Source organism: Choristoneura fumiferana, chromosome 3 (genome assembly GCF_025370935.1).
Source record: "Choristoneura fumiferana chromosome 3, NRCan_CFum_1, whole genome shotgun sequence".
Lineage (NCBI taxonomy): Eukaryota > Metazoa > Arthropoda > Insecta > Lepidoptera > Tortricidae > Choristoneura > Choristoneura fumiferana.
In genome coordinates this window covers 11,711,567-11,736,152 of record NC_133474.1, presented here as the reverse complement: position 1 = coordinate 11,736,152, position 24,586 = coordinate 11,711,567, and the positions used below count along the sequence as shown (strand labels likewise).

At 36.8% G+C, this 24,586-nt stretch overlaps 1 protein-coding gene across 1 annotated transcript; it reads right to left on the bottom strand.

Moving 5' to 3' along the window:
• Positions 1–7,190: 7,190 nt before the first annotated feature.
• Positions 7,191–23,780, bottom strand: LOC141426614 (transmembrane protein 164). Its single transcript, XM_074085641.1, has 6 exons — positions 23,459–23,780; positions 22,845–23,027; positions 21,662–21,778; positions 15,159–15,237; positions 13,612–13,712; positions 7,191–11,502 (listed from the first exon to the last, which is right to left on the bottom strand). The coding sequence occupies exons 1-6, from the start codon at positions 23,591–23,593 to the stop codon at positions 11,260–11,262; spliced, it is 858 nt and encodes a 285-aa protein (XP_073941742.1). The 5' UTR covers positions 23,594–23,780; the 3' UTR covers positions 7,191–11,259.
• Between the last annotated feature and the right edge of the window lie 806 nt (positions 23,781–24,586).

Here is a 24,586-nt window from a genome sequence, read left to right as displayed (position 1 = left end):
TACTTACATATACGCGGTGCATGGTGTGCGTTCGCTAACTGCCGAGCCGGCTTTCAGTTTGCATCCGGCTGTATTTCTGACAAATGCTACAATGTTATACAATGTAATTCAAGGTTAGTTATACAATACAATGTATGTAAATCGAGCAGGATCGACCCTAGGCGCAGCGCTAGGTGGCAAGGGGCGCAAGAAGACAACCTCGCTCTACCCGATCTAAGGCTAGGGCCGAAGCTTACTTACTTGTATCTTGGTTGTACAGTCGGCAGCAAGTGATAGTGCACAACATTATCTACACACGACTCTACCTACTGTCAAGATGGAGAGGGTGTGTATGTGTATATAATTTTGAGCACCACAACAACTTATCTTCTGCTACTAATTATATGGTTCCGTAAAAACAATATTATTATGTATCATAATGGTAAAGGAAAAATAGTTTTATTTCGTACCTATTGTACTTACTGCTTTGCTTAGTTCACTCATAAAAAGTGGTATGTAATGTACCTAATCCATTTGCAGTGTGTAGCCACGCACGACCAACACGGTAACGCCGACCATGGAACAACCTTTGTTTACGAAATTTCGCAATAAACTTTTTTATGGTTGCCTTGAATTTATTTTCTACACTGAACCACAGAATAAGTAATAGTACAAGTAACTGAACCTACTCATAATGTCATTGAGTATTGTTACGTATAAGAAAATTCTAACTTTTTTCAACCGACTTCAAAAAAGGAGGAGGTTCTATGTTCCAATGTTTGTATTTTGTATTTAAGTATGTTCACCGATTACTCGTCAATTGTGGACCGATTTTCAAAATTCTTTTTTTATTCGAGAAAGTACTCTTCTGAGGCGGTGACAATTCACCAAGTCAAGATCTGATGATGGAATCCTAGGGAAATCGAGGGTAAATTTCAATTTTTATAGGCATACCTATGGCGATTTTGTCATTTTTAGCATTAAGATAAGCATTTACCTACATTCAAATACAAATACAAATCATTTATTGCGGACTTTGAATCAATAGTGTTAGTAGTTACAAATTATATTGTTATCGCTATGGTTAGTATTTATAATTAATTAAACTAGCTTAATTTAAATAAATAAGACTAAAGACGCCTGGACATAGGCAGTACCTACTCTAGGGCTACTACGAAACTCGAAGTTCGTGTCGTGCGGTCCCTCTCGCTCTCGTATTAAATAGTATAAGTGTCAGAGGGACCGCACGATACGAACTTCGAGTTTCGAATTTCGTAGTAGCTCTGCAGGTCCGTGTAGCTGCACGTTTCGTTGCAGCAGCGGTGAGTCCCAGCGGTGGGCTAACATGCTCAGGATGCTATTCGTGCTGTCCAGAGTACGGTTGAGGAGAGACGCACATCGTTTCCTCATGATGGTAAAAAAGCAGTCCGTGTGCGCCTCCGCGAACATTGTCGATGCACTGCAATACCGTGGCAGCCCGAACAACATCTCGAACGCGTCATTATATTGGAGGGTGGCATCTATCTATTTGGCATACTTTTTAATGTCCGAAACCTATTACGCATAACAGCAGGGCTACTACGAAACTCGAAGTTCGTGTCGTGCGTTCCCTCTGACACTTATACTATTTAATACGAGAGCGAGAGGGACCGCACGACACGAACTTCGAGTCTCGAGTTTCGTAGTAGCCCTGCAGGTTTCGCATAATTTATTTACGCCGAATCTTAAACTTGCCAAAATTCAGTTCAGCATAATTCTGTATACGCCGAAAAATTGTTTACCCGAATTTTTCAGCATAATATTAACATGGCCGAATTTTATTATCTAATTTTATGATCTTGTTTAGCATATATGTAACTTAGCCGAATTTTGATAGGCCGAAATCCTGTCCAATACTATGTATGTCCGAAAATAAATTACATAATTACTATTGATGACTAGAAAAATAGGTTATTAAGGTTAGAATTGTTTGTAATGGAACGAACAGCCACCAGTAAAAGAGGCACGGGCATAAAGAAGGGGGACGGGGAGGCGAAGCCCCCCCGCAAGGGGCTCGGGGAGCAGAGCCCCCCCCGCATGTAAAAACCGAACATAATCTTACGAAGGTTTTTGAAAAAAAATGAATATTTGATACTTGGATAGGCGAAACAGTAAAGGTGGTCGGGGGGGCAGAGCCCCCCGCAAGGTTGGCTCAAGGGGCGGAGCCCCCGTAATAAACAAAACCCAGGTAACGTGATTGCTGAACTATAGGTTAGGTCAGGCTAGTATTTTGTCAAGGCGCGAAGCGCATTAACTAGGCGGAATAGGAGCTCCGTCGATTTCGCCTCAGAGTCGTTAAAATTTGCTTTCCAAACAAAAAATTGGTGGTAACAATATTCGGAATAACAATTTTATACCTATATTACAATCGACAAAACAGACATAGTTAGGCATAGTGCACAGTTACATTAAGTATGCGAAAGTAACTTTCTGCGTAAGTAATTTTCTGCCTAAGAAATATTCGGAATTCACAAATTATGCGTAAAGCCCATTCGGGTTACATTGGTTATGCGAAAACAGTTTCGGCATAAATACTACCTATTATGCGTAAACAGATTATGCAAAAAACCTAAATTGGTCGCGCAACGCGCTGTAGGCCCGCTGAGTAAAGTTAGTCCACAGACCACACATGTAGAATGTTTGGCAAAAAGCCTTAAATAAAGTTAATTTGACATCCCCACTACAGCGTGCGAATCTGCGGGCCAACATGTTACAGTGTCCTCGACGTCCGACAGCGATTCGGTCACCCAGTGGCCCACCAGGGTTACTACGAAACTCGAAGTTCGTGTCGTGCGGTCTATCTGACTCTTATACTGTGTAATACGAGAGCGAGAGGGACGGTACGACAAGAACTTCGAATTTCGGGTTTCGTAGTAGCCCTACAGGTACTTAAACTTATCAACTCTCTTTAAAGTGGTACCACAAAGTGTGACCGGCTCCATTCGGTAGGTTTTATTACCAGCTTTAAATTGCAACAGTTCACTTTTAGAGGCATTGTACCTGAGCCCGTGGGTTCAGAAAGTACCTATTATTTGGTAAACTGGACCTGAAGAAGAAGACCGTAGATGACCAATGTAACTCGTCAAAGCTAAGTACCTAATGCTCGCTAATTTTTGTAGATTACCTACCTCCAAAAAGGAAGAACGATAAACGCCCAATATTATGCGGATCTGCTACAAAATCTCAGCGACGCAATAAAAGAGAAAAGGCAAGAAGAAAATTTTACTGCGCCAAGACAACGCCCCTGTTCACACGGCTAAAGTCGCAATGGCCAAAATCGAGGAGTTGCATTTCGAATTGTTACCCCCCCCCCCATATTCGCCAGATCTGGCCCCTTGCGACGTTCGCCTGTCCCCAAATAAACCGGCCAAGAGCGTGTCGGACACGCCCGAAATAGGGCTCCGTAGCCATTACGTAAAAATAAAGTTATCGTCTAAGGATTTCGTATTTTGTACGGAATATTCCAAGTTTAGGTATATTTTATACCTTAGGCTGCTATTTTCTCTTAAACAACTAATAATTCTCAAGAAAACTTAACCGTTATAGTTTTCCTTGTAAGTTTGATATACTTACTTACTACCATCCTATCCTAGTTTGGGACGCAACCGATACCCTAGCCCCTTCACACCTCCAGGGTACAACTAAAAAGATGGCGCAGCGGCTGAAGCGGCCGAGGGCAGGAAAATATTAAAATACCAGGGTCTCGATTCAGCGTATAATTTCGTTGCTGTCGGATTTGACACCCTGTGGGTTTTTGGGGTCCCGTCGCACAAAAACTAATTAGAAGTGCAAAAGCGCCTGGTCGACACTACTGGAGACCAAAGGGCTGGCAGCTATTTCTCTCAACGAATCGCCATCGCCATTAAACGAGGGAATGCTGCCAGCCTCTTGGGCACCATGCCACGGTAGGTAGTTAGTTAATAGTTAAGTTTAATATGGTTATTTTTTCTTAAATTCTTGTATTTACCTATGTGAAATAAATTACTTCCTTCTATTCAATTTGATCTGAAGTTTGAAGTTAGCGAAGCGCGAAAAAAAAGATATCAGCAATTTTTTATACTCATACCCAAGTAGGGAAATTTTTCTTGTAAATGGTACCTATACAATAGTTAAAAACGTATCTATGTGAAGTGATGTGGTTTGTAGGACGAAGGAACTTGTAACGGGTTGACAATTAAAATAATGTTTTAAGTCAATACTTTATTTAACAAACCAAATTGAACCCTTACAATGTTCCATGGGAACATACATAACGCTGTATCTATGTTCTTCTTTCTTCTTCTTAACATCACTTTAAAATATTTCAGCGTGGAATAATTCTCTAGATCCTGCCACCTGTCGGATTGATTCTATAAACACGTGAAACGTAGTGAGACTAGTGGTAAAATAACTGCTAAAAAATATATACTGAGCGGCAAAAAATCTGGCCCTCAAATGTATGCAGAAAGAGGTAATTTTGTATGTAGAGTGGGCCAAATTTTTTGCCGCTGAGTATATAAATAACAAATATTTAAATAATTTATTGAATCAGGCGTTACCTATTTTGCGGAGGTCCATATCAATGAACTTAAAGAATTTCCTTGCACACCCGCGACTTTACGATAGCTAAGCTTATGCAAAATATGCGTGTTCATGCAGTTCCTCCACACTGTAAGAATACACGCAAATCACACGAACCCATCTATCACCACCACCACACTACACTGACGCGTTTCGAACTCAACCAGAGCTCATCTTCAGAGTGACACAACCGTACACCATGCTACCAGTTGTTAGACTAACGAACCACAACCACCGTTTTAACTTGTCACTGTAACTCCCCAAGTACCCACATACGTTTTATGAAACAAAACAAAACTACCCACAAATAAATAAAAATCAAGGTAGTTTTGAAGGACGGTTTAAAAAAAATATTAATAACTGTTTTGCGTGAGCATTCGTAAAGTAATATATCCAGAATATCTATAATTTTAAAATAGTGATTATTTTATTAGTGCCCAATTAACGTCGTTTTGATGGAGTATTATACAATATAAATTGGATTGGAAATGGACTTCTGTAAAACAACAAATTGATATTCTATTTAGATAGGCTTCAAAATGTATGACTAGACGAACTCTTTTGCATTGGCGGGGGCTCGTATTAGAATTACAATACAAAATCGCTAATAGGTAGCTAGTTTGTAACTTGTTATGCAATCGGGCCCTGGTCGCCTAGTAAATATAATATAAATAGTAAAAACCAGAGGTCAAATCACGGATTTTTATACATTTAACCAAAACGATTTGAAATGTGTAGGCACCTACCTATTTATTACTTGCCTATTGATGGCCTTACGCATTTTAATTTTGCATTAGACTGTGACATATTTTTCCCAAGGAAAGTTTTGAAGCTGTGCTACTTTTAAGAGATTTGTATTAACTTCAATTTTCAATTTTTGATTCAAATATTTAAAAATATTGTAACTATTGATGATAGATAACTAACCCCCGTAAAAACCTTACAAACAAACTATTTAAAATTAGATAATAAATAACCATTTTACGGTACAATACTATTTCTGTATAGTGTTTTTATAATAAGAAACTAAGTGCAGTGTTTATAGTCAGATCTTGAAAAATACTACCTAATACATATTGACATTAATTCGTAAAAAGCGATGAATTCCTACAAGATTACTGCTCGATCGAATCAAGTTTTTGGAGCATTAGATAAAATAATTTAGAGCTATATAGGTACGCTATGCATATTTCCAATTTAACACAAATTTTTACCACTTACGAGCGATATTTTTACATAAGTACGTGATTTCAAAACTGGCTCGTGGTAGTCGTGGTAGCAAAAACTCAGTAAAATCCTCGCCGGTCTACCGTTGTGCTACCGACTTGAGACAATACCTACCCAGTCTGAATGTTTGCACTTACTATTATATACATAGTAAAGTGCAGCGAGCGGTTAAAACGCTGAGGTTTGTTCAGCTTGTTCTCCAGTACATACATACCTACGTAACAGGAAGTAGGTAACCAGACATACATTTCAAATACCTCCAAATACTCATCATATCGTTGTCCACAGATCAATAGTACAATCGGGGAAACTAAATCACGTACCAGGATGGATGGAACCTTTTCATAATCTATTTCGCGTTTTTTTTTTTGGCAGATGTATGGAATGTACGGTAGACCGCGATTCAGTTTCTTCGACAATGCAGTAACTACGTGCTTATTCTATTATTTCTAGTGTCATCATTATTAAACTCAAAATAAATATTTGCTGCTCAATTATAGATATGACATACCTATTATATATCTATCAGATTCCAGGAAATATGTAGATTAGTCTCGATAGTAAAAGTCATAGGTACCTACCGACACTCATAGCGTAGGCAAATGGCAGGCAACATTTGGTTCTTATCCCAAATCATGCAAAAAAATACTACTAAGTATTTGTTATGCTTCCCAATTTCATTGGTTAGGTATTACACTTACAAATTTCATCGAAATCGCTAGAGCCGTTTCAGAGATATCCGAAATAAATAAATATACAAAAATTGCTCATTTAACTAAGTTAACAGAACTTGGGCGACTGTGCTTTGCTACCCTCTTTCGAGGTATCGAGGCATCTACTCGAGATAAGATAGATGGTGCTACCAAATAAATTCAATAAAAACCGGCCAAGAGCGTGTCGGACACGGCCGAAATAGGGTTCCGTAGCCATAACGAAGAAATTAAGTAATATTTTTCTAAGGATTTCGTATTTTGTACGGAATATTCTAAGTTTAGGTATATTTTACTCTTAAACTACCAATAATTCTCAAGAAAACTTAACCGTTATAGTTTTCCTTGTAAGTTTGATATACACTACCATCCTGAATTTTTTCAAAATTTTCCACCCACCGGTTTAGATTTTAGAGGTACGCTCGATTTTAATGAAAATTTGCATTTTAAAGTTGAATATTTTGCAAACATATCACTAAATCGTAAAATCGTTTTAGCAACCAACTTAACTTTTTTCGGCTCCATTTCCCAAAAACTATCAACACTCACGCGAAACTGAGGTGCGTCGCCACAAGGTCGCCACTATATGTATCAATATAAAACTTCCGTGAAAAATGATCTAACTGTTAGTGAACACCGCATTTAAATCCGTCACTTATTTTAAAAGATCTAAGCGTACGTACAGACGGCGGGAAGTGATTTTATTTTATATTATGTAAAGATAAAGATGTAAAGATCGTATCACTGAAAACGTTTGAAGTAAATGTACATACATATACTAGGTAGGTACCTACGTATGTGAAACAAAAACAATGCAAATTGACTCACAGCCGCAAAAAGCGTTTACCTTTCTGCCATAGCAAAGTTATGGTTAACGAGTGTTTCCCAGTTAGACATATGTAAGTACCTACCGCATCCTATACTATTTGTCATTGCATTCTAATGGTAAGGTACTTTTTAATTGTAGCCGACCATCAGCAAAAGCAATGCACTGTACATGCAGATACGCGGGTGTCACGTTAGATACTATTGTAATCTTAGTTTCAACCATCACTACCTTTATAATTTGACTTACGTTACCTGAGGCCTTAGCTTTAGCTTTCATCGCGGACATAAAGCTCTTTATTCATTAACACTAAAAAACTTGTGTTAAAGAACACGATATTCACAACCGCGATAAAAAAAAATGCGTGCCAAAGCCACTGATTATTTAAACTTTAACTAGTAACAGAATACTTAAATCAGCAATTTCTAGTCAGTGAACTATGTTATCATTATAAAATATTTAGTTAGAGATCATGATCTAATAATTATTTTAGCTTAGTATCAACAATAACCACCCAAACAAAATGGACGCGATGAAATATTGTATTTTAGGTACTACAATAGGCAATTTAATAGAGATTCTAACTACCCTTCACTGCAAGCACGAGTTGCCGGGCCTTAGGCCAGTACAGACGGCATGCATTCCAACCGTAACTTATGTGCTGACTGCTAATTGCCTATATATTTTTTACTGCAGTTTCAATGCAGTCGGCACAACCAAACGCCAACAGCACGCTGGCTGCAATACGGTATTTGACTATTTTGTATATGTTTTATAAATTAAAACTACACAATGCCTGTTATCGAATAGAAAATCAATTTTTAAGCTACCTTTACAAATGGCAAAGTTATAAAGGTTTTAAATTCAAGATTAGACAGAGAAAGACATACTGGCATGTGACGTCACACGCCAGTACCGCCATACTTGCTGCATAGAGAAAAGCGTTTGAGAAAGAGACAGGTATATAGATTTTTCAAAAAATCACTATAAATCCAATTTTCAACCGATTTAAATTTTCTCTTCGCTAAACACTATCTGTATATCTATATTTTCATAATAATATTAAGATATGGCAAAATCAGGAGTTGTCAAATACCGTATTGAAATGTATGAGTATTTGGCAGTTGCGGTTACGCTGCAGATAGAATGTAGTCCATCTGCCCTGCAGCAGGGCTACTACGAAAATCGAAACTCGAACTTCGTATCGTACCGTCCCGCCGACACTTATATTATTTAATACGAGAGTGAGAGGGACGTTACGATACGAACTTCGAATTTCGTATTAGCCCTGCTGGCCCTAAAACTTGTCGGGGGTGAACACCACCACTATAATCTGTCAATTTGTACACAACCTTAGTGTCGTTACATGTCTCGCCACGACGAATGAAACTAATATATATGAATACGAGTATAATATATTCGTTTTATACTAAATAGACGTAGGTGTGGAATAGGGTGCATTGCAAAAAAATGTGTACATAGTTAAGGGTTTTAGTTAAGAAAACTTAATTGAGTCCTTTGTGTTACGAAAGTTACCCATATAGTTTGTATGACTAACTTTCGTAACACAATGGAATCAATTAAGTTTTTTTAAATAAATCCCTTAAGGTATGTACAATTTATTTGCAAATTCAACCTATTAGATGCAGAACGTAAATTAAGCACCCATTCACACTTAGGCCGTCTTGCAGGAAAAAATAAATCTAGATTTAGTACTTAATCCAGGCTTAAGCTTGACAGTTTCATACAATTTGACACTACTAAACTGAGCTTAACGCTAACTCGAGATTTATGTGTTTACTGCAAGTGGGCCTTAATATTTATACCGAAAGTAGGTATGTATTATTCATAAACTGAATATTATTACTAGCGTAAATAGACCAACAGTGGTGCGAGTGAAGAAACCGATCCTTACGGCATAAGCTATGTGTGGGAAAGAGATAAAATTAAAATGACAGCGTGACCCGTTTTGAATCAGTTAGCCTCCTGTCAAAATTTTCGTCGTATTTGTATAGTGTTTTTTCTGCAATCCTTTCGATTATTTGCATAAAACGGTAGGATTCTAGTATGGTGTCGTGTACTGTGTTGAGTTGTGAAACAACCTACTGCAATAACCCAAATAAACATACATTTCACAGGTAAATATGATTGTACAAGTACCATTTTCATAGCTCTTATTTTCATTGAATGTATTCTCAAATTTACTTATTAATAAAGCGGTAAACAGTATATTTCATAAATATGGCTTGATTTCTATTAATTATGTGTTAAATAAAAATAATATTGTATCCGTGAACTTGAGCACTTACGGCGTAGAGTTTGAATATTTTTTATCGATACTTATATCGATATTCTTCCAATAAAGTTTTGTACTAAAATTTGTAGCTGCTTTTCTCCGATTTAAAGATTTGAGAAAAAAAAAGTAAATAACTTAACATTGAGAATTTAATGATTTTAAGTAAATAAAATAATAACTATTTGTTTACAAACAAATATTCAGTGTTTTGTTTTTAGGGTTCCGTACCCAAATGGTGCCAAACGGGACCCTATTACTAAGCCTCCTCTGTCTGTCTGTCTGTGCGTCTGTCGCAGAGCTGTATCTTTGGAACCGCAAATAGGTAGATATACTTGAAATTTTCAGAGTAGGTAGGTATGTATTAGTGTGGCCACCATAACAAAAAATATTAAAAAAACTTCCAGTGATCACAGATAAGTGGATCAGAATTTTGAATCGAATAGGCTGGGAGCCTCACAAGAAATCTGTGGTGTGTAGTAAGTGTGTGTTTATTTATAGCTTACTATTTCTAATATAGTTATATAGAATATAGAATATAGTTACCTAACTATCTAGTGTAAAGTTAACGACGAGTGACATGAGTGGGAGTGACAGATATTTGCTGGCATTTTTTTTAATTTAGAAATGTTTATGAAGTTTCTAGTACCTTACTGCAACAGCCCTTGAGATTTATTTGTACTGTGTACCTTACCTATAATGACGATACCGGATATACGGGGATACCGGGGATACAGTACCTATGGTTATCGACAACTCACATTTAGCAGTGAGGGTAACTCTAAAACTCACACAGGCATTTACAAATTTTGTGTAAATTTGTTAAGGCCCATCTCACTTTCGGTCATGCTGTCAAGCAAGGTCTGTTCGTCTAAGTAATATTTAGTTTATGGTATTATTAAACCTACTTCATTTTTCTTTGCATATCTTAAATACGACACCCGAAACCTATGTCAAATCAGTCACACTGACCGACGAACATAACTTAAAACGTATTCAATTTAAGAAATATACCTATAGTTTATTCGCTCAAATAGGTTAGGCCGACTTTACTTAAGTATGCTCTTTCTTTACAAAACGGTTACACGGTTAAGAAGGTAGGTGTTACGCGGGTACATTAATGGCCGTCGCAAATATTTATACAAAGCTAGTCACACAAACAGTTCACTTCCGTAGCGAGACCTGTATCGCATGTATGTACCCACTGTTAATTAAATTACCAGAAGTAAATTCGTAGGAGAGATCCTTAATAGGGATGTTGACACCGCCAATCAATTGACGTACTTTTTATGAGCTGTCAAAAAACAATTCTCCCATAGAGTTTCAATGGAAATAGCAACTTATGACGTCACTTGTCGCATACTCAATCAACTAACTATTTATTTGTTTTAAAGCAACAAAAAACCTAATTTTGCAGTTAATCGAAAATTAATCTGGTTTTCAGGGCTAAAATAAAGCGTTTTTTAATGGTGTCAACCTCAACATCCCTATTGTTTACTCTAGCCAGGAAAATTCAATCACCAGGACTAATATCGTCAACCGCTACAAACACAGGGACCGGCAAATCGTACTAGCTGTGTTGTGAGGTACAATTACAGCCAAAGAGTTATCAAACGCGTCAACTACTAGTCTCTCAATTTGTCCCCTGATTCCTCTTGCATATTGTCTTGCAATAAGTCCTTAAGTTGCGGTTTCACCTTTGTAGGGGGGAACTTGGTAAGGCAGAACTCGGCGAGTAGACAATACCCCTTGCAGAGGAGTGGGCAAAGTAAAGCCTGATGCAGGACGGCTGCCGCGCGGTACCAAGCGCCGTCGAAAGGGTCGAGCAGCGCCGGGCAAATCATGTGGTTCAGGTTAACTTGCGCGGGCTGCAACAGTACAACCACTGTTTTATCCATACGACATAAAATAATTAATATAAAAATTCGAACTGCATTAAAACAAAGCGAGAAAACGCGTAATACAAAAAAACTGGCCAAGAGCATGTCGGACACGCCCGAGATAGGGTTCCGTTGCCGTTACGAAAAAATCAAGTAATGTTTTTCTAAGGATTTCGTATTGTGTACGGAATCTTCCAAGTTTAGGTACATTTTATATTTTAGGCTGCTATTTACTCTTAAACTACTAATTAGTATGTTACGATTTGGTATGTGGGGGTTTTCGGGGATGTCAAATCGATCTAGCTTGGTCTTATCTTAGGGAAAACGCTATATATACGAGCAAATAATCAGTCAGGAATTGTAACTGCGTTATAAAAATGGAAACTGTGTCCTAAGTGTGTCATGCGCTAAGGTGCGCATGCGCGACATTTAATTTTGACTGACATTTATTTTGCAAGTTTAGTGAGCTCACGACAAATTTTCGCATTTTTGATTGTGAACAGCTCTAAATTATCATGCCAACGTGTGTTATGAAGTGGTGCAGGAACAATGTAAAATTAAAATGTCCAGGGATTACTTTCCACTAGTAAGTAGTCGTAAAATTAGATTTATATTCAAAATTGTTCAAATACATTATCAGTTGGAGATGGTCAGTATTATGCAAAATCAAGTCTGTGGTCTATGGCTCACATAATGTAAATGATAGTTTCCTCACCCCTCTTCATACTTTCTTCTTTCCTGTATCGCCCAAACAATAGGTACAGTAAACAGTCTTTATATTTTCATGATTTTTAGTGTGAATAATATAAGATACAATAGCTTAATGTCAACTGCTCATAACCTTTTACGAAAGATTCATTTTTCCGATACAGAGACGTTCATTATTCAAGATTCCTGGTGCTTCACCACCCGTACCATTTCACCATATGCATTAAGAAAGCATAAATTGCTTAGCAACTGTGTTAAAATAATTGAAATTAAACCCGTGAAATACTTGTTATTGAGTAGTACCTAACTCCGGTTCCACTTCATCAAATCATGATGTCCAAGAGAAAATGCACGAATTACTACTAGGTAAATATATCGAAATTACCATAGGTGTCTCTACAATATTTGAAGAGTTTCCTCGATTTCCTTAGGATCCCATCATCAGATCCTGATTTTGCGCCATTGGGACTTATTACAGGTATTCTTTTACAAACGAAAATTTTTTTTTCGACTCTGTTCATAATTGACAGAGTTCTGAGGTAACAGCTAAAAAATACAACCGAATTGATAACCTCCTCCTTTTCCTTTAAGTCGCTTAAAAAACAAGCTGTCATTATCAGTATATGACACGTCATTGAAACTTTAGATGTAAGAAGTGATCCGATTCGATTTGTGGCGGATGTAGACGATATCTAATTTTGGTATTTCTGCTTCTTTGGCTAGTTGAAGTATAATTTTGATAGTGTTTTATGCGGCGATTAACCATAACAGTGAACAGTGATCAAAAAATTCTATATTGCTCTCGTGTCTGACATTTTTTAATGCGCAAGTTGTCTCCGCGTGGTGTCTAGAATTTTGCCTATCAATTTGAAAAAAAAAACTACAATCACCGTACAACGTGAAGAAGAAGAATATATTTATCTTTAATTTAACTGACATTGCCCAAGTCTTAAGGCCGCCATTGAGGTAAATAATAATAATAATAAGAAGTGATCCGTCTGAACGCCAGCAGTCTATGTAATTTATGCACCTGACATTGCATCACGCAAGCCAACCAATCCCTGCTTCGTTTCTGAATTTTAACCAATCAACAAGCACGTCTATTTGTAACCTTGAAATTGATTCGTTATTGAATCATAAGTCGTTTTGGTTTTAGGTATGGCCACTTTTTGTGTGGAATTTGTTCTGAGTTACGGTTCCTGGCTTATTATTTGTTCGTAGCGATATATACATACATACATATATAATCTAATAATATGAATCTAATATAAGAATTATTTATATATATATATAAATATATATATATATATATATATATATAAGAATTGCTCGTTTAAAGGCATTAGATTCATATTATTAGATAGATTTAGTATCATTATTTATACTCACTATTGCTATAGCTTGAAGAATAATGAAGTGGTATAATAGATTCAGGCAATAACTAACAATGGCCCAATTGAAATCCCAAAGTGGCTCAATGTTGTACACACCTGAAAAAGAACATAAGATTATTAAAAAAAATTAACGTTCCATAATCCTACAAGGAACCCTTATAGTTTCGCTATGTCTGTCCGTCCGTCCGCGGCTTATAGACGGAGAGCGGACTGCAAAATTTCGTACCTACTTGATACCGCGATGAAACGCACAATGGTTTCCCATAAAACTGATGCTGAGTCCGAATTTGATAGTCTGCCACGGCGGAACTTGCCGAAAGTACCAGAAAATAGTCACTTCCGGTGCGAAAAAAGGGGCGTCATTTAACCCATCTGATACTGAAATAATAGTCATGTCATGGCATCAGTTAGGAATTTACTGGTAGATACAGAAAAGCGAAATATGTCAGTTATAATATGCTACTTTTTGATACTTAAAACTTACCGTTTAGGGAAAAAAAACAAATAACCTCAAATTTTGAAGTTTGACCCCGAATAACTTTTTGCACACATGGGATCAATGGGAACTTTTGAAACTTTATTCTTAATGGTGTACCCAAGGTCTCCACCAAAATTCAGCTTTGTCGGAATTTATGGAAATTGAAATGTCTATATTGAGCGGAGTAGAGGTTGCTCACATAATCTCGTATGTCAAGGTGTTTCGGCAGAAACAGCCTTGGCAGACTTATATATTCCGGATATTAAGATTCATATCTACAATTGGTTTCATGCTGGTATCAGATGGGTATATTTAGGAGTCCTGGTGGTCACCTTTGAGAGCGTCTGCCGAGCACTTCCGGCAAAAAAAATACTGACATATTTCGCTTTTCTGCATCTACCAGTAAATTCCCAACTGATGCCATAACTATTATTTCAGTATCAGATGGGTTAAATGACACCCCTTTTTTCGCACCGGAAGTAACTATTTTTTGGTACTTTCGGCAAGTTCAGCCGTGGTAGACTATCAAATTCGGACTCAGCATCAATTTTATGGGAAACCATTGTGCGTTTCATCGCGGTATCAAGTAGGTACGAAATTTTGCAGTCCGCTCTCCGTCTATTAGCTTAGAGACCGTTTTGCATCTAACCACGCCGACGAAGTGGCAAATATTTTTTTTCTCCTTTAAACCAATAATGTATCTTTGGATCTAGATTTAGGGATCCGTTTGTAAAATATTTGGGATTCCTTGTATACGTAAGGCTATGGTACTGCCCCTTCCCACTAATATTACAAATGCAAAAGTTTGTATGTTTGTTTTTTACAACTTCACGTCTAAACCGCTGAACCAATTTAGATGAAATTCGGAATAGATACAGATACTTTATGGAGAAACAACGGCGTTACCAAATTTTACAAGGACGGAGTCGCACGCGCAGGCAATAGCTAGTTAAAAATAGTTAAACTAAATATCAAAAAAGGATCAAAATAAGAAATCTAAGTAACTAAAACTTCAAATCAGAAATATTGGAAATACAGCATATAAATTAATTAGTTCAACATACCTCCAATTCTTAAGAGGTAATAAGGGATTATAAACATCATTCCATGTTGTATCCAATATAAGGCTGCCTCTGCTGGAATCTAAGAGCAGATCAATGCTTACATTAATATTTTAGTAAATTGTACAACAAGAGCATAAAACGAGCCATTTTATCCATGACGTTCATATAGCCTGGATAGACTCGTCGAGGGGAAAATGGGTTAAATGATTGAGTTTAACACTCCTTTTCACTTCCATTTCGAGGAAATGAAATAGCAACAAACAGTAGAAACAATAATTCACTTTCTGTGTACCTTTTATTTTTTGTGCATTATTACAATAATTTTTTTTTTAATTTTATTGATTCATTATGATTGGTTTGATTGATTTTTAATTTTATATAAATTAAAAATTATTTAAAAAATATGTAGAAACTTTTTTGTTTGTGGCTGTGACACGTGATTACCTTGGTCTTAAGTTGGTCTTAGTTGAAGATTTTATCTTATGCACTAGAGCATAAAAAGTCATTTTATGTCGCCTAGATACAGCATAAACACGAACTTTGCGAGCATGAGAAGTGAAAATAAATTTTAGAACTAAATTGAAACTTATGCTTATTACTAGAACACGGGGCTAAAAAAATAACGCTATGTATTAGAATACTAAATTTTAGTTTTTAGTGATTTGTAGCCAAGCCAAAGCGCATCTCACAAAAATTCCATTAAGCTCAAACACGGCATAGTTATATTATTTTATAACAGACTACCGGTGCCTACGGTCTTCATCATCAGGTCCAGTTCACCAAATGATACTTTCCGAAAGTAAACACTTGACTTGGTGTTAAAAATGCCAAAATCGCTATAGGTGTTCTTTAAAATTTCGAGGGTTGCCCTCGATTTCTTTAGGATTCCATCATCAGATCCTGACTTGGTGTCCATAGGACCACCTCGGAAGTATGTCCTTTAGAACTAAAAAATAATTTTGAAATTCGGCCCACAATTGGCGGAGTTATCGCGTAACAAACATACAAAAAAAAACATACACCCGAATTGAGAACCTCCCCCTTTTTTTTGAAGTCGGTTGAAAATCATTTCCCAATGTCTGTATGCTTTTTTTTTATTCGACTGGATGGCAAACGAGCAAGTCGGTCTCCTTATGGTAAGAGATCACCACCGCCCATAGATACCTGCAACACCAGAGGGATTGCAGATACGTTGCCAACCTAGATGGGATACCTCAAGTGCCAGTAATTTCACCGGCTGTCTTACTCTCCACGCCGAAACGCAACAGTGCAAACACTGCTGCTTCACGGCAGGATAAGCGAGCAAGATGGTGGTAGTTATCCGGGCGGACCTTGCTCAAGGTCCTACCACCTGCTTCTTTTAAACTTAGCAATGGATTTAAATTAACCATCAGTTAAATAATTTTTCACTTCTCAATACATCAGTGCTTCTCATGCTCGTAAACTTCGTATTTACATATGCTGGATCTCTGGATCTAGGTGAAATAAAATGACTTTTTATGCTCTAGTGCAGTGATGGGGAAACTTTTTCCTTCGCGTGCGTATATGGCGGGCCAAGTTGTTGCATTTTTAACCGACTTCAAAAAAAAGGAGGAGGTTATCAATTCGGTTGTATGTTTTTTTTTTTTTTTAATGTTTGTTGCGTCAGAACTTCGTCATTTATGAACCGATTTGAAAAAATTTTTTTGAGTTCGTCTAGGAATGCTTTCAATTAGGTCCCATAAGCAGCAAATTAGGATCTGATGATCGGATCTTAAGGAAATCGAGGGAACTCTTCAAATATTGTAGGGACACCTATGGTAATTTGGATATATTTAGCAGTAACTCGTGCATTTGCTCTTGCAAATCATAATTTGGTGAATTGGAACAGATGATGAAGACCAGATTTGATCAACGGAACTACTACTATCAATAACAAGTATTTCACGGGTTAAATTTAAATTATCATGATTAATATACTTACCTAGATAAGCGACTAAGAAGAAGCTTTAAGTTAATGATTCTTTCGAACTGATCTGATGCTGAAGCCAGAAGGTAGGCAACGGAACTCTGTTATAAAACAACGTAACTAAGTCGTGTTTGGGCTTAATGGAATCGTTGTGAGATATTCTTTGGCTACGCATCACTAAAAAGTGAGAAATAAAGAAATTTTTTAACAAAAAAGTAAAACCGACTCCAAAAAAATAAAAAAATAACAAAAAATGGAACCGACTACAATACCCTTGAAAATATTTTTCTAGGTAAGTAGGTGCGTACTAGCTCGAAGTCGGTGACTCAGCACGACCCAGCAGGAGGGATTGAAACCCACATAGTATGTAGGTGAGGTAGACGACTATTGTGAATTGTCCCACTCCTGCTGGCTCGTGCTGAGTCACCGACTTCGAGCTAGTACCTACGCACCTACTTACCTAGAAAAATATTTTCAAGGGTATTGTAGTCGGTTCCATTTTTTGTTATTTTTTTATTTTTTTGGAGTCGGTTTTACTTTTTTGTTAAAAATTTTCTTTATTGGCTATGTTATTTACTGAAATAAAAATATTGATATGTATTTTCTGAAAAACTAATTTGGCTATTGCCAATGAGAATGAAATTTCTAACAATACGAAATCTTCTCTTGATCGAACTGCGACCTGTCTGACCAACATATACTTTACTGCAGTCATTACAAGTGAGCTTGTATACACCCGATCTAGTTCCTTTATCTACCTTCATTTTTGTGGTTACAAAGTTTACAGTACAACGACAACGACGAGTTAAGACTAACAACTCTTTGTACTCTAAACTTTGTAACCACAAAGAGAAGGTAGATAAAGGAACTAGATCGGGTGTATACAAGCTCACTTGTAATGACTGCAGTAAAGTATATGTAGGTCAGACAGACAAGTCGCAGTTTTAATGCTAGATTTAAAGAGCATGTTTCGACATATAGGAATGAGCATCCTGATAAGTCGAATTTTGCCAAACATTTGTTGGAACTAAATCATTCTTTATCGGACTCAGATTCGTATGAAGTGTTACATTATTGTGGCAAGGGGTTTCGTCTCGATGTTTTAGAATGCATGGAGATAATTAGATACAACAGTATGGGGTCTATTATTAATGAGCAGGTAAATATAGTTTCATCTCACTTGCTACGGCTTGAATCTAATTTCAGCAATGGTAGTTAATAAAACATGCCTTGACCGTAAATAAATAAAAATCAAGGTAGTTTTGAAGGACGGTTAAAAAATTTTTGAATAATTTGTGGGTAGTTTTGTTTTGTTTCATAAAACGTATGTGGGTACTTGGGGAGTTACAGTGACAAGTTAAAACGGTGGTTGCGGTTCGTTAGTCTAACAACTGGTAGCATGGTGTACGGTTGTGTCACTCTGAAGATGAGCTCTGGTTGAGTTCGAAACGCGTCAGTGTAGTGTGGTGGTGGTGATAGATGGGTTTGTGTGATTTGTGTGTGTTCTTACAGTGTGGAGGTGGAGGAACTGCATGAACACGCATATTTTGCATAAGCTTAGCTATCGTAAGGTCGCGGGTGAGCAGGGAAATTCTTTTAGTTCATTGATATGGACCTCCGCAAAGTAAAGCCTGATCCAATGAATTATCTAGGACCATCACTTTGCTGGTAATAAATCGAGTCATTTCCTTCGCCGCATCTAAAATATCGGGCGGCGGAGTAAAATTTTCTTCGCATTCACTGATATCAGACATTTTTAAGCAAGAACAAAATTTTCCCACGAAAATTCGTACAACAAAATAACACGTATGAATGGAATGGCGCTAAAACCCAGTACATCACTGCGCATGTGCGCGCATGCGCAAAAGCAGCCGCTGCCACAGACAAGTGAAAATTGGAATCAAAACTTGGTGATATAAACTTTTTGGATTTGCCCTGTATCGTAATGGTGTTTTTTTTTATTATAACATTATTTCGTTGGAAGAAAAGTGTTATAATGTGTTTTTTTATATATATAGGTATTGTGTTTAAAAAGTATGTAAATATAAGCTCGTTTTGAATTTTATAATTCGAATTTTACGATATGAGAGTAGCTAAAATGAATTACGTCACGTCACATTTGACATTTGATGTTGCTGGAGTTTTCATAATTATTATTTTATTAGGTTCCCGTGTTAACCACAATGGTTAATCGTAAAATAAAAAAGATTAACAAATAGATAAAGTAATAAACTTCTCTTAATTTTAAATTATTCTCTTACTTTTCTTAGTTTAAATGGTGACAATGTAGAGAAAATAATGACAATTGTTTTTTACTACAGACAAGATGAAGAAAATATAATAAATTAGTACAAATATAGATTTCGATTCTGTTATTTTGAATGAAGGTTAGTCTATCGTCCGTTACACTGTTTAACATTTCAGTTTCTGTTTTATGTTTAAATTGTATCTCTTTTTTTTTGGTAGCCTATAGTGTCACACTGTAGGACAAAGGCCTCCCCCATTTCAGGTCTAATTTAATTACCTAAAACATATCGTGCTAAATGACAATTAAACATCGACAGTCGATAAAACACAACGGTAAATCCCTCTTGACATTTGATTTTGCTATGAAAATTCCGCTCCTTGATGATTAGTGTCTGCAATGCTCAAGCCACTCACAAACATCAGACTCGACCAGTTTAAATTTAGCAAGGTTGGCGGCCATATGCTATATTTATTAACAGAAAAAAATAGGGTTCCGTACTTAAACTACAATAATGAAACTCAGTGTATTTTTTTTTGCCATAAAACATCTTTCATCGCATGCGCTGTAGAAACTATTGATGATAGAACAAAAAATTTTTTTAGGATATTTAAGAATACATCAAGATCTACAAAAAAACTTCGCGATACCATATGTCCAACTATTGTAGTTATGTCACTATAACTACTTTTTTACATTTTAAAAGTTGTCAAAAATGCTGACTAAAATCAGACCGTGTTATCCATACCTTTGTTTTAATCCTTAACCAAAAAAAATATTTTTATATTCAAGACGGTTTCAATACCTGTAGATTACTTTTTGAATTATTCAAATCGGACATTCCATTCAAAAGATATTACGAAATTAAAAATATCAATCTAACCAAAAAATGCATTTACTCTAAGTTGACGCGCCCCGGCTTCGCGCGGGTCGGCTCGGGTGTAGTTTTTGGGAAATTGAGCTGAAAAATGTGTGCGAAGTGCCCTTGATTTGAGAGCTTTTTAGAGTTCTGTGCCAAAAGGGTAATAAAAACGGGACCCTATTACTAAGACTCCACTGTCCGTCTGTCTGTCTGTCACTAGGCTGTATCTCATGAACCGTGATAACTAGACAGTTGAAATTTTCACAGATAATGTATTTCTATTGCCGCTATAACAACAAATACTAAAAGCAGAACAAAATAAATGTTTAAGGGGGGCTCCCATACAGCAAACGTGTTTTTTTGCTGTTTTTGGCTAATATCTAATGTTGTATAGGTACGAAACCCTTCGTACGGGAGTCCGACTCTCACTTAACTGTTTTTTTCTTACTTTGTCCGTGCGAAGTCGGGCGGGTCGCTAGTATAAAATAAAATGAAAAAAAGAAAGTTTCCACTGTTGCTATTTCATCCTCTCGCAATCGAAGTTAAAAGCAGAGTGTAAAACTCGAGCTTTAAACCCATTTTCCCCTCGACGTGTCTATCCACCCTCGCCGCACCGGCTCTGGTGCCTCTAGTGGCCATGTAAATGTCTCGTTTTATGCTCTTGTTGTACAATATACTATGGCAAGTTTTTCGGAAAGGAGGTGAATAATACACACAAAGATCAATCAACGCTCTGCGCGTCCAGTACAATAATGCGTTCAGGGTTCTGTTGCGGCTGCCCAGATACTGCAGCGCATCAGGAATGTTCGCGGATGCGCATGTGGACGGATTCCACGCGACGCTGCGGAGCGCTGTGCTGCGACACGGCGCAGGGTGCTCGACAGCCGCCGCAGTCTCCTGGCCGCCGTGGCTAAGAGGTGGGACAGTGGCCTTATCAGGCACTGGTCCGCTCTCCATTTAAGTTTAGTTACTAACAGTTATATATTATAAGATTATTTTGTTACTTACAAAACAATGTTATGGACAATAAGGATCCCTATCCTATATGTGGACTGAAATAAATTATTACATACCTTTGATTAGGGACCCTTTTAAAAATTGTACCCCTGCAATAACTTGCAGGTTGCAGGCCATTAAAGCTTTATAAACTTTCGTTTTAGGCTCATCCATTAATCACGCAAGGTTTTTTAGCAAATTTGGACCCTTTCCCTGCTGGTGAGGTTTTAGAGAATACCCCCCCCCCCCCCTCCCAACCCAAAATCACGTGTATTTTTTTCTACTAAGTCTGGCGACTGGCTAAGAGAAGGCATCTGTCGGGCAGGCAGAGAAATTATACATCAAATGAAAAATAAATAAATGTGCTATCCTCACTGCACTCTGCCCCCATTTTGAGGGTCACGTAATTAATGGACAGCCTCTATTTACCAAGATTATCTAAGATTAGTTACCTGGCGAGAAGCTGTTTCAGGGAATAAAAATGCTAGAAGAGGTCCATTCAAGAGATTCAAATGTATGCGAAAAACTGCTGTTACTGTCCTACTAGGTGGCGCTGCTAACAGGTAAATCTAAAAGACAACAACACAACACAATTTTCATGGTACATATTAAGATATTAAGATGGATATACATCGTGCTATACAAGTTTAGTTTCACAATAAATTTATGTGAAGCATGTTTTGCATCACAAGTCAGCCTAATAAAAATGCATAGAATTTAAATAGCTAAAATTTAGATCATTGAACCTTCTTTGGCAAAAACGGAACCCTTATAGTTTCGCCATGTCTGTCTGTCTGTCCGCGGCATTTTAAATTAAAAAAAATATATTTTTTTTAGTTCCATAGACGTAAAGTGGGGTGATTTTTTTTTCTCATCCAACCATGTAGTGTGGGGTATCGTTGGTTAAGTCTTATAACATCATTAGGGTGTTGCTAAAATAATTTTTCGATTCAGTGACTTGTTTGCAAAATATTCAACTTTAAAGTGCAAATTATCATTAAAATCTGAGTGGAGTGGAGAAAAGGTGGAAAAATTTGAAAAAAATTAGGACGGTAGTAAGTATATCAAACATACAAGGAAAACTATAACAGTTAAGTTTTCGTGAGAATTATTTGTAGTTTAAAAGTAAATAGCAGCCTAAGGTATGAAAAATACCTAAACTTGGAATATTCCGTACAAAATACGAAATCCTTAAAAAAATATTACTTAATTTTTTCGTAATGGCTCCGGAACCCTATTTCGGGCGTGTACTCTTGGCCGGTTTTTATACTATGGATATTGTTTAATTGTAAGCCCTTTAAATATTAATGAGTTGTATAAATAGGTGATCTGTAACATTTGACCTGTTTAGCTGGATCGTTTCATGACTATGTATAAATTTATAGTAGACATATCACACCATTGCAATGATTATGGTATGTTACACATTTAAGATAGTTCACCTGTTGAGGGAGGAACAAAACAAATAATTAACATTGACTACAGTCAAATAAAAAAATAGATACCTAATTTATCTTTCAACAATTCTGTCTGTCTTTATTGCTACAACTGGATAAATATTATAGTTGAATAAATGTGGTAAATTGAATGATTTTTGCTTGTGCGGTAAACTACAGGTAAAGCTGATGTACTCACTTGCATTAAGGTGGTAACATGACATGGGTTCAACAAATATATAACTGTGCGTGATGCAAACTTGAACCCAATTTCCATGCCCCATAGCAGAGCCAGTAAAATTAGCAAAAGCCTCTTGCCTCCTCTATCACTTTTAACATAACATTTTTCTTGTGGAAGTGTTAATTTTGGATAGGTCTCTACCTGTAATCATGCATACATTTTACAAAAGTAGTACATTGTTCAAATAATTAAAAAAAATATTGAGTTGGAGAAAAGCATGTTTGTTCTCATAAATCTTATTTAAAGAATGTGTTCAACTGTAACAAGTAATTTGGTCCTTGTGTAATTCTTATCCTTTTTTTAATTAGGTAGTATAAATATTATCTCTCATTCTGTGAGGCCTGTGCCCAGAGTGGGATTTATATATAGGCTGGGATGATGATCATGATAATTATAATGTCATTTTTTTTTCAACATTAAGCTCAAAATAAGGGAGTATATAGTCTATTCCAAGTCCAGGCTGTTTTACAAAACAGATCCGCCGGAAAAACAGTTTTGTACTTTGTCCGACATAATTTAATTATACTACAGTAACCACAAGGCATAATTCAATTAAAAACACTGATACTTACTAAAATATATGAGCATGCCGCGGTTACTATTATAGTTTCAATGATTTGCCTAGGATACGATAAAAAATAAGCGCACTCGGGGCCCACATTTCGGGGAACAGCTTTATTAGCACCACTATAGGCCCATTCGAACATTGTCAAATGAAATTAATCTACTAATACTGATATAATTTAGTAACTGTCTATTCGATTAACTGTTCTAGTTAGCACATTTTCTACGGTAAATTTCAAAGTATTAAATTAAATATATGAAAATACGCGTTCTCTGGTTCTCTGTCTGTAAATAATTCAACTCAACTCAATATTCAATCAATTCCCGCGATGACAGATGACAGCAAAAAAACGCAGTAGAGTTGCCAACTCATTTTATTCATGTTTTATTTTTATCCTTTCGACCATTGCACCCAAATCCTCTCACTATTATAATAAAAAATACTAGATGCACTTCTACTTTATAACTATTCTCTTAGTATTTAAATGTTGAATGGTACTACTCAAACTAATGTACATATTTTTTAGCACAGACATGATATTTTTTAGGCGATGAAGCTAGAGCCTAGCCAAGCTAACTGCAGAGAATAATATGGTAACACTGCAAATGTAACGCATATATTATGTACGTGAGTGATTTGACGTTAAAATACAGTGTTGCCATTGCCAAATTATTCCGTTGCAGACTTAGCTTAGCCAGAAGGCCTACTCCGAAACACGAAACTCGAAGTTTGTATCGTACCGTCTCTCGCGCTCGCGTATTAATAAATAGTATAAGTGTCAGAGGGACCGCACGACACTAACTTCGAATTTCGGGTTTCGTAGTAGCCCTGCATGCTCTAAGCGTCATCCACATTGTAAAGTTCCGGCGTTTAGACCAGCAGGGTTACTACGAAACTCGAAACTCGAAGTTCGTGTCGTGCGGTCCCTTTGACACTTATACTGTTTAATACGAGAGCGAGAGGGATCGCACGACACGAACTTCTAGTTAGGAGTTTCGTAGTAACCCTGCAGTGTTGCCGGCAGTCGCACAAAATAATCCCAACTGAGCTCCGATCAACGATTAGTACTAGATTACAGGTCCCATACAAAATCAAAGCAAAAACGTGGCCGTGTTGCTTATACTTATAGCTATAT